General features: G+C 49.7%; 1 protein-coding gene across 1 annotated transcript; it reads left to right on the forward strand.

Moving 5' to 3' along the window:
- The first annotated feature begins 4,643 nt into the window (after positions 1-4,643).
- Positions 4,644-10,791, forward strand: LOC128642749 (spidroin-2-like). Its single transcript, XM_053695538.1, has 2 exons — positions 4,644-6,283; positions 9,816-10,791. Exons 1-2 carry the CDS (start codon positions 4,840-4,842, stop codon positions 10,391-10,393), a joined length of 2,022 nt encoding a protein of 673 aa, XP_053551513.1. The 5' UTR covers positions 4,644-4,839; the 3' UTR covers positions 10,394-10,791.
- Positions 10,792-11,255: the final 464 nt, after the last annotated feature.

The following is an 11,255-nucleotide window of genomic DNA, read 5'->3' on the forward strand; positions in this document are numbered from 1 at the left end:
TCGTTCTTAAAGGCCCATGTGGAAGCCACGGCCCTAGTGGAATGAGCTGTGATTCTTTCAGGAGGCTGCCGTCCGGCAGTCTCATAAGCCAATCTGATGATGCTTTTAAGCCAAAAAGATAGAGAGGTAGAAGTTGCTTTTTGACCTCTCCTTTTACCAGAATAAACAACAAACAAGGAAGATGTTTGTCTGAAATCCTTTGTAGCATCTAAATAGAATTTTAGAGCACGGACAACGTCCAAATTGTGTAACAAACGTTCCTTCTATGAAACTGGATTCGGACACAAAGAAGGTACAACTATCTCCTGGTTAATATTTTTGTTGGAAACAACCTTCGGAAGAAAACCAGGCTCAGTACGTAAAACCACCTTATCTGCATGGACCAGATAGGGCGGAGAACACTGCAGAGCAGATAACTCAGAAACTCTTCTAGCGGAAGAAATTGCAACCTAAAACAAAACTTTCCAAGATAATAACTTAATATCTACGGAATGTAAGGGTTCAAACGGAACCCCTTGAAGAACTGAAAGAACTAGATTAAGACTCCAGGGAAGAGTCAAAGGTCTGTAAACAGGCTTGATTCTAACCAGAGCCTGAACAAACGCTTAAACGTCTGGCACAGCTGCCAGCCTTTTGTGAAGTAAAACAGATAAAGCAGAGATCTGTCCCTTCAGAGAACTCGCAGAAAATCCTTTCTCCAAACCTTCTTGTAGAAAGGAAAGAATCTTAGGAATTTTTATCTTGTTCCATGGGAATCCTTTAGATTCACACCAACAGATATATTTTTTCCATATATTATGGTAAATTTTTCTAGTTACAGGCTTTCTAGCCTGAATAAGAGTATCTATTACAGAATCTGAAAACACACGCTTTGATAAAATCAAGCGTTCAAACTCCAAGCAGTCAGTTGGAGGAAAACCAGATTCGGATGTTCGAATGGACCCTGAATAAGAAGGTCCTGTCTCAAAGGTAGCTTCCATGGTGGAGCCGATGACACATTCACCAGGTCTGCATACCAAGTCCTGCGTGGCCACACAGGAACTATCAAGGTCACCGAAGCCCTCTCCAGATTGATCCTGGCTACCAGCCTGGGAATGAGAGGAAACGGTGGGAATACATAAGCTAGGTTGAAGATCCAAGGTGCTACTATTGTATCCAATAGAGTCGCCTTGGGATCCCTGGATTTGGACCCGTAACAAGGAACCATGAAGTTCTGACGAGAGGCCATCAGAACCATGTCTGGAATGCCCCATAATTGAGTTATTTGGGCAAAGATTTCCAGATGGAGTTCCCACTCCCCCGGATGCTCCTCCATCGCCAGGGAACTCCTTGTTACCCCCTGATGGTTGATATATGTAACAGTCGTCATGATGTCTGATTGAAACCTTATGAATTTGGCCTTTGCTAGTCGAGGCCAAGCCTTGAGAGCATTGAATATCGCTCTCAGTTCCATTATGTTTATCGGGAGAAGAGAGTCTTCCCGAAACCATAGACCCTGAGTTTTCAGGGGTTCCCAGACCGCGCCCCAGCCCACCAGACTGGCGTCGGTCGTGACAATGACCTATTCTGGTCTGCGGAAGCTCATTCCCTGTGACAGGTTGTCCAGGGTCAGCCACCAACGGAGTGAATCTCTGGTTATTTGATCTACTTGTATCGTCGGAGACAAGTCTGTATAATCCCCATTCCACTGTCTGAGCATGCACAGGTGCAATGGTCTTAGATGAATTCGTGCAAAAGGAACTATGTCCATTGCCGCAACCATCAAACCTATTACTTCCATGGACTGCGCTATGGAAGGAAGAAGAACAGAATGAAGTACCTGACAAGAGCTTAGAAGTTTTGATTTTCTGGCCTCTGTCAGAAAAACCTTCATTTCTAAGGAAACTATTATTGTTCCCAAGAAGGGAACTCTTGTTGACGGGGACAGAGAACTTTTTTCTATGTTCACTTTCCACCTGTGAGATCTGAGAAAGGCTAGGACAATGTCCGTATGAGCCCTTGCTTTTGACAGAGACGACACTTGAATCAGGATGTCGTCCAAGTAAGGTACTACTGCAATGCCCCTTGGTCTTAGCACCGCTAGAAGGGACCCTAGTACCCTTGTGAAAATCCTTGGAGCAGTGGCTAATCCGAATGGAAGTGCCACAGGTAATGCTTGTCCAGAAAGGCGAACCTTAGGAACCGAAAATGTTCCTTGTGGATAGGAATACGTAGGTACGCATCCTTTAAGTCCACCGTGGTCATGAATTGACCTTCCTGGATGGTAGGAAGGATCGTTCGAATGGTTTACATTTTGAATGATGAAACCCTTAGAAACTTGTTTAGAATCTTGATATCTAAAATAGGTCTGAATGTTCCCTCTTTTTTGGGAATTATGAACAGGTTGGAGTAAAAACCCATCCCTTGTTCTCCTAATGGAACAGGATGAATCACTCCCATGCTTAACAGGTCTTCTACACAGTGTAAGAATGCCTGGTCGAAGATAATTGAGACCCGTGGAACCTTCCCCTTGGGGGTAGTTCCCTGAATTCCAGGAGATAACCTTGAGAAACTATTTCTAGCGCCCAAGGATCCTGAACATCTCTTGCCCCAGCCTGAGCAAAGAGAGAAAGTCTGCCCCCCACCAGATCCTTCCCAGATCGGGGGCCAACACTTCATGCTGTTTTGGTAGCAGTGGCAGGTGACTTGGCCTGCTTACCCTTGTTCCAGCCTTGCATCGGCCTCCAGGCTGGCTTGGTTTGAGAAGTATTACCCTCTTGCTTAGAGGGTGTAGAATTTGAGGCTGGTCCGTTTCTGCGAAAGGGAAGAAAATTTGGCTTCTTTTTAGCCTTAAAAGACCTATCCAGAGGAAGGGCGTGGCCCTTTCCCCTAGTGATGTCTGAAATAATCTCTTTCAAGTCAGGGCCAAACAGTGTTTTACCCTTGAAAGGGATGTTAAGCAAAAGCGCTCTGCGCGCCACGATAGCAAACCCTGAATTATTCGCCGCTAATCTAGCTAATTGCAAAGCGGCATCTAAAATAAAAAAGAGTTAGCCAATTTAAGAGCTTGAACTCTGTCCAAAACCTCCTCGTACGAAGATTCTTTATTGAGCGACTTTTCTAGTTCTTCGAACCAGAAACACGCAGCTGTAGTGACAGGAACAATGCATGAAATTGGTTGTAGAAGGTAACCTTGCTGAACAAACATCTTTTTAAGCAAACCCTCTAACCTTTAATCCATAGGATCTTGAAAGCACAACTATCTTCTATAGGAATAGAAGTGCGTTTGTTTAGAGTAGAAACCGCCCCCTCGACCTTGGGGACTGTATGCTATAAGTCCTTTCTGGGGTCGACTATAGGAACTAATTTCTTAAATATAGGGGGAGGACAAAAGGTATGCCGGGCCTTTCCCACTCCTTATTTACTATGTCCGCCACCCGCTTGGGTATAGGAAAAACATCGGGGGGCACCGGAACCTCTAGGAACTTGTCCATCTTACCTAATTTCTCTGGAATGACCAAATTGTCACAATCATCCAGAGTAGATAATACCTCCTTAAGTAGTGCGTGGAGATGTTGAAATTTAAATTTAAAAGTTACAATATCAGGTTCTGCTTGTTGAGAAATTTTCCCTGAATCTGAAATTTCTCCCTCAGACAAAACCTCCCTCCTGGCCCCTTCAGATAGGTGTGAGGGTATGTCAGAACAGATATCATCAGCGTCCTCTTGCTCTTCAGTGTTTAAAACAGAGCAATCACGCTTTCTCTGATAAGTAGGCATTTTGGAAAAAATGCATGCAATAGAATTATCCATTACAGCCATTAATTGTTGTATGGTAATAAGTATTGGCGCACTAGATATACTAGGGGCCTCTTGTGTGGGCAAAACTGGTGTAGACACAGAAGGGGATGATGCAGTACCATGCTTACTCCCCTCATTAGAGGAATCATCTTGGGCAATATCATATCTATGGCATTATTATCCCTACTTTGTTTGGACATTATGACACAAATATATCACATATATTTAAATGGGGAGACACATTGGCTTTCATACATATAGAACATCGTTATCTGATGGTTCAGACATGTTAAACAGGCTTAAACTTGTCAACAAAGCACAAAAAACGTTTTACAATAAAACCGTTACTGTCCCTTTAAATTTCAAACTGAACACACTTTATTACTGAATATGTGAAAAAGTATGAAGGAATTGTTCAAATTTCACCAAAATTTCACCACAGTAACTTAAAGCCTTAAAAGTATTGCACACCAAATTTGAAAGCTTTAACCCTTAAAATAACGGAACCGGAGCCGTTTTTACATTTAACCCCTATACAGTCCCAGGTATCTGCTTTGCTGAGACCCAACCAAGCCCAGAGGGGAATACGATACCAAATGATGCCTTCTATAAGCTTTTTCAGTGGTTCTTAGCTCCTCACACATGCATCTGCATGCCATGCTTTCCAAAAACAACTGCGCATTAGAGGCGCGAAAATGAGGCTCTGTCTATGACTAGAAAAGGCCCCCAGTGAAAAAGGTGTCCAATACAGTGCCTGCCGTTTTTATTAAAACAATCCCCAAGATTTAACAACTATTAAAAGTAATAATCTGCCAAATATACTTAGTAAAGTAATCGTTTTAGCCCAGAAAGGGGAATGAAAGGTAGCAGAGTCTCCTGTAATGGAGTTAAGGGATGAGCTGACAGGCTAGTGGAAAATCCCAGTGTAGTGTAGCAGCAACAATGTTGCAAAGTGAGGGGAGGTCTTAGGCTCACCTAATATAAACGAAGTTCTGGAACAATCTGGCCTCTTCCACCTGGGATTTTGCAAGGAGAAAGTTTTGCCATTCTTCAAGCGAAAATGTCTAGATCTAAGAGAAGTGCTGCGGTGCCCATTCGCTTCAGGGAGTCCCCTGGGAGATCCTTGAGGAGTGCACCTGTAATTGAAGAGGAGGATGAGGATGTGGTGCCACCAACTCCGGAGAAAACAAGGCCAGTATCATCTGCTTTAACTCCTAATGTTGTGGTCACTAACCCCCCAGCCCCTGAACTTGCACCCGCCGGGCCCGGTACTGTGATGGTTGCGGGACAGGCGGGTGCAGTGAGCGATGGCCCATCCGGCCTAGACACGGCTTTGGAGGCAGGCCTGGGGGCCCTTACGGCCTCCGGAATGTCGCCGGAGGCGGCGGCGGCCATAGTGGGCATGTTTAAGGCCCTCACGGCCGCCGTTCTGCCTCCGGTGGCAAGCCGGGTGGAACCGGGGCCTACCGCCCCTCATTATCCCCCTCAATTGGGCCGGGGGCCTGGGGACCCTCATCAGGCAGGGCCCAGTATGGTAAATCATCCGGCCGGGTCCCTAGGGCCCGGCACGGATGCCTCATTGGTGGCTCAGTCGGTTACTGGAGCGGGGCCCGCGGGTCCTCGCCCACTCACCGGACCGCCGCTATCATTGGTGGCTCAGTCGGAGCCTGCAACTACCAGTGCAGGCTCCGGTTGCGGCCTTGCGTCCGCCGCGTCCATTTCCGGCCGGTCAGGTGACACGCGTGACGTCACTTCCGGCGCCGCGGTAGTCACACGGCCGGAACCTGGATCAGAGCGGCACATCCAGCGAGCGCGCAAGAGGCCTAGCCGGGTACTCTCCACAGGTGAGGGGGGAGTATCCGGGCGGGCCTGCTCCGCTGCGCGACACTCTGCAATAGCTAGCAATGCAAACAGAGCAAGTCCCTTACAGAGAGGCCGCGGCGCGCAGAGAGGGAGGCTCAGGGGTTCCAGTGTTAGCAACCAGGCTTATGGGAGAGCTAGAAGCGCATTGCTGGAGCGCCAGTGGTATCACAGGGGGGGTGCCAGCAGCAACTATGTACCCCAAACAAGGGTGAATGCGCCCACTGATGGGGCACAGGGCGAGTCGCTAGGCACAATAACTGCAGGGGTCCAAGGGGGCAAAGGGCTTGTTGCGGCAGGTGCTCAGAACGTTCATTCAGTCAGGGAGCGTGTGGTCAGAGAATCCCCCTATGTGGCAGGGCCAGCGAATGAATGGAGTGGTGATATGAATGACGAGAGGGCTAGAGGGGTCCCAGACAGGGCCGGGGGCAGTACTTCTACCCCGATTGGGGGCGGCAGTCAAGGGGGACACACGGCTGGCCTGGATACTCCCCTCTCGTTTGTTTCTCCCCCACAGGACATGGTGCCTACACCGCAGAGGACAGAGGGCCCGGGTACAACGGGAATAGGACTATCTGTACAGCCAGCAGGCGGATCAGTGGCAGCTGCACCAGGAACATCTACCCCGTCAACATCGGCAGTTGGTGAGAGAAATGTATTTAATTTGTCACGCATTACTGACACCGACTATAGCACTGATTCAGACTCAGATGGTGGGAAGAAATTAGGGCTTAACAGTAAGGGGCAGCGTCGCATGTTCAAAATGTTAAGGCTATTGGTGGCTGAGCGTAATCAGGCTAGAGGTTTAGGTAACATGGAGCAGGCTGCGCCGTTAGCGGGGCAAAACACGGCGACAATATCCAAGGGCAGTGGCCAGGGAAGCGAGAGCGTTGCGCAGCTGCAGGACATGTCAGTCAGTACCAGGAGGGTGGCATTGCAGGGAGACTCTTATCCCTGCAAGATCCACTGCCTCCATGCACATCTCAAGCCCAAGACGGTACAAAAAATCCGCGATCATAAATACGTCAATATGTTCGAGCTGTCCCTTGAGGCGCAGCGAGATAAAGAGCGTAGTGAGGATGGGACTGGGCCAAAGAAGATCCAGCGCCCAGATACATTTGAGGAATGGAGGAAGTGCTTTAGGGTATTCTCCTCCTGCTACATCGAACAGAGGCCGGAGGCCGCGGTCGATGTAATTAAGTACGCGGAAATCATTGAATGTATCTATAATAGATATGGGGAAGGCATGTGGCGTGCTTATGATAGCGAATTTAGGCGGAAGATGGTCGATAACCCGGTCTTGAACTTTGGGGTAAAAGACTTGGACCTGTGGTCCCTGCTCATACCGGAAAAGGGGGGGGCAGGAGCTCCCTTGCTGCGGTCAGGGCCCCAGAGGCCAACGGGCCCCATCAAGCGGAGAGGCAGGGAGTGCTGGAAATACAATGAGAAGCAGTGTGACAAAGGAGCTTCCTGTTCCTTTCGGCACGCTTGCATGTACTGCAGCGGTCAACACCCAGGTGTTGAATGCCCGAAGCGGAGGGACGGAGGAGCTTTCCGTGGGGCAAAATCGGGGGGGGGGCTGGACAAAAGGGCTCCAACACCCCTGAAGCTGGACGCCATTAGACCTTGGCTGGCGGCCTACCCAGACAGGGTGTCGGCTGCCAACCTACTAGCGGGGATTGGCGAAGGTTTCAAGATACCAACATTGGGGTTGGTAATGGGGTCCTCGTCGCACAAGAATCTGAAGTCGGCTTACGAAATGCCAGGTGAAGTTAGGGCGAAACTGAGCAAAGAAATTGCTCTGGGAAGATTTGCTGGTCCATTTGACCAACCTCCCATCCCTGACCTAGTTATTTCCCCTTTAGGGGTGGTTCCCAAAAAGGAACCAGGGAAGTTCCGCCTGATTCAGCATTTGTCCTACCCGAAAGGGGGTTCTGTCAATGACGCAATAGACCCAATGATAAGCTCGGTGTCTTACCAATCGTTTGACCAGGCGTTGGAATTAGTGTTGGCGGCGGGTCCGGGCGCGCTGCTAGCCAAAATGGACATCGAATCTGCCTTTCGGTTACTCCCCATACACCCAGCGTCTTTCAGACTGATGGGGTGTAAATTCGAGGGGAATTATTTTGTAGACAAATGTTTGCCCATGGGTTGCTCGCTATCGTGTGCTTATTTTGAAGAGTTTAGCTCATTCTTGCACTGGGCCATCATCACGGAGGCCGGCGGGGGAATAGTCGCTCATTATCTGGACGACTTCCTGCTGGTTGGCACCGCGGACACTCGCGAATGCGATCGACTGATCGCAGTAATGCGTAGGCTAATGTCGAAATTTGGAGTGCCACTGGCTGAGGAAAAAACACAGGGCCCCTGTACAAGACTCACGTACTTGGGGATCGAAATTGACACTGCGGCAAGGCTATGTCGTCTCCCAGCCGATAAGGTGGAAGCAATGCTCGCGGCGGTGCGCAAAGCCAGGGCAGCGAAGAGCATGCCCCTGAGGGAGCTTCAGTCCGTGCTAGGCTTACTCAATTTTGCGTGCAAAATTATACCCATGGGTCGCGTGTTTAACAGGAGGATGGAGGCTTTACTTTCCAATCTGCACGGCACACGTAAAGTGTCGGTTTCGGAAGACATGCGGGAAGATCTGAAGGTATGGGAACTCTTCCTGCAAGGCTTCAATGGAACTCCGCTGTGGCGCGCTCCTAGGGTTTCAAGTCAGACAGTGCACCTGCTGACGGATGCAGCTGGAGCAGCAGGTTATGGCGCCTATTTGGATGGGCAATGGAGCGCTGAGCCATGGCCCTTGGCATGGGTCCGAGCAGGACTGACAAGGAACTTGACACTTCTGGAGCTCTTTCCCATAGTTGTGGCTATGGAGCTCTGGGGGTCGGCGTTAAAGGATCGCTACATAGTGTTTTGGACGGACAACGCTAGCGTTGTTTTCGCCATAAATAGGTTGTCCGCGTCGTCACCGGTAGTTGTTAGGTACTTGCGACAGCTAGTGCTGAGGTGCTTGCAATACAATATTCAGTTTTCCGCGAGGCACGTTCCCGGGGTCAACAACACCCTGGCGGACGCACTCTCGAGGTTTCAATGGGAACAGTTTCGCAGACTGGCCCCTAACGCAGCAGCAGTTGGCTTACCTTGTCCCCACTCTATCTGGCAGTTGGCGGGGCAGGGAGGTCCATAAGGCACCTAGTGAGGGCATCCCTGGCGCAGAACACGTGGAGAGCTTATTCACAGCACTGGGGCGAGTGGGTAAGTTACTGTTACGCACAAGGCGCAGCGCCGGAAAGGGTCTCGAGGGATCTGTTCTTGGAGTGGCTGGCAGAGAAACATGGGCAAGGGACTTCGAAGGGCGCTATATCCAATAGAATAGCCGCAATCTCCTTCTTTTGCAATATGCTAGAGTGGCCCAATATCACGAAAGGTTTCCTGGTGAAGCAAGTGATTAAGGGCTGGGGAAGGCTCGAGGGTAGAGCGAAAGATGCGCGCGAACCTGTCACATTTTGTAGGCTAGCCAGGCTGGTGGACGCAATCGAGGGCATTTGCGTCGAACCCGGCGAAAGAGAACTGTTTCAGTGCGTATTCTCCTTGGCGTTCTTTGCGGCCCTCAGGCCGGGCGAGCTGGTCGCAACCTCAAAGGATGCAATTAACACGGGTATGCAGTTGGCTCATGTCAAACTGGCGGGCGATAATTTGTTATTGTTTATCCCGCACTCGAAGACTGACCAGGAGGGGAAAGGGGTGTGGATCACTCTGACTCCCTCGGCATCAGGCGTCTGCCCGGTTGTGAGTACAAGGGCCTACATGGCGCAGCGACCACGGGCCCCCGCCCAGTTCTTAGTGCATTCCGACGGTTCGAATCTCTCCCGGTACCAGTTCGCAGCGGTGCTCAGAAAGGTAGCGCTTGCAGCAGGTTTGGGGAAGTGTAGAATCACCCCCCATTCCTTCCGAATAGGGGCTGCCACCAGCGCGGCCGCGCTAGGTTGGAAAGGAGATCGCATACAGAAGTTGGGCCGATGGAGGTCCCAATGTTACAAGTCTTACGTGCGCCCTCCAGCTGAAGCCTAGGGGGTATTCGGTGTAGGAGGAAGGAAACTGGCGTTTTACATTTGTTTGGTTGTGTTGTTTAGTTTTAGTCTAAGGTGATTGACTATGTAATCCGTTTTTCAGGTGTGGCTACAGGTCCTTCTCGTATCTGGATAATAGGGCACTCCTACGTGCACTGGGCGGCACTGAAGGCCCATTCTCTTCCTGAGGGGCAGCAGTTGGGGATTCCGACGTCTCAGGCATCAATACGGTGGTTGGGCCGTAGAGGCTTACAGTGGGATGGTTTGCCTGCCCTCCTCCAGAATGCCAGACATCGATGGGGACAGCCCCACATCATCCTCCTTCACATGGGGGGAAATGATATAGGGAGTGCACCTGCTCTAGATCTCATCAATGCGATGAGGTCGGATGTCAAGTGGATCTGTACCACGTTTCCGGGGGTTAGGCTGGCCTGGTCCAACATAATCCCCCGGCTGCGTTGGAGATATTTCCCCACACCGAGGATAGCATATAGGGTTAGGAAAAAAGTTAACAGGGAGCTGGGTAGAGCAGTAATAGAGGTAGGGGGTTTTGTGGTCCGCCATGAACTGATCTCAGCGGACAAAAAAGGGCTGTATCGCCCGGACGGGGTGCACCTGTCCGACGAAGGGCTGGCGATCTTCCTGGTGGACCTCAAAACGGCTCTGGTTAGTAATATTTAGCGGGTGGCGGCAAGAGCCCGGTTTATGTGGGAGTGCCTGTCTCTTGTGGCGGGAGGTCGTAGCCATCAACAATTGAGGGCGGAGTCTGTAGAGGTGACAGTCGGGCTAATGGGCGGGGGTGATGTCCTCAGGTCGTGACCTGGGGGGCCCCGCCCCGCGGGTCTGCTGGCTGAAGATCCTTTAGGACGTCCGCGCCTACTAGACGGAATGGGGTGGGGCCACATTTGTGCCCACCCTTGGCATTTGCTATTCCACGACATCTGGCTGCGACCTCTTGTCATATGGAGCTAATAGTTTACTAGGCCTCGAATGCCGCCACAAGTTAAATATTTGAATGACTTCCGTTGAAGTCAAGTTAATAAATGTGACCATCGTTATGGTCTTTAAATCCCAGCTATCTGTGTCGTGTCTTTATTTATAAGTTAAGTAGTTATGTTAAGTTGTTTTGAAGGGGTTGGAACTACCAGATACAGCATCAGCCCTTAAATGTCTACCAGTTTTTTAAGCCCTAATGAAGCCCTTTATTCTTTTACTTAAACTAAGAAAATGGCTTACCGGTTCCCATAGGGAAAATGACAGCTTCCAGCATTACCGAGTCTTGTTAGAAATGTGTCATACCTCAAGCAGCAAAAGTCTGCTCACTGTTTCCCCCAACTGAAGTTAATTCCTCTCAACAGTCCTGTGTGGAAACAGCCATCGATTTTAGTAACGGTTGCTAAAATCATTTTCCTCTTACAAACAGAAATCTTCATCTCTTTCCTGTTTCAGAGTAAATAGTACATACCAGCACTATTTTAAAATAACAAACTCTTGATTGAAGAATAAAAACTACATTTAAACACCAAAAAACTCTAAGCCATCT

Source organism: Bombina bombina, chromosome 12 (genome assembly GCF_027579735.1).
Source record: "Bombina bombina isolate aBomBom1 chromosome 12, aBomBom1.pri, whole genome shotgun sequence".
Lineage (NCBI taxonomy): Eukaryota > Metazoa > Chordata > Amphibia > Anura > Bombinatoridae > Bombina > Bombina bombina.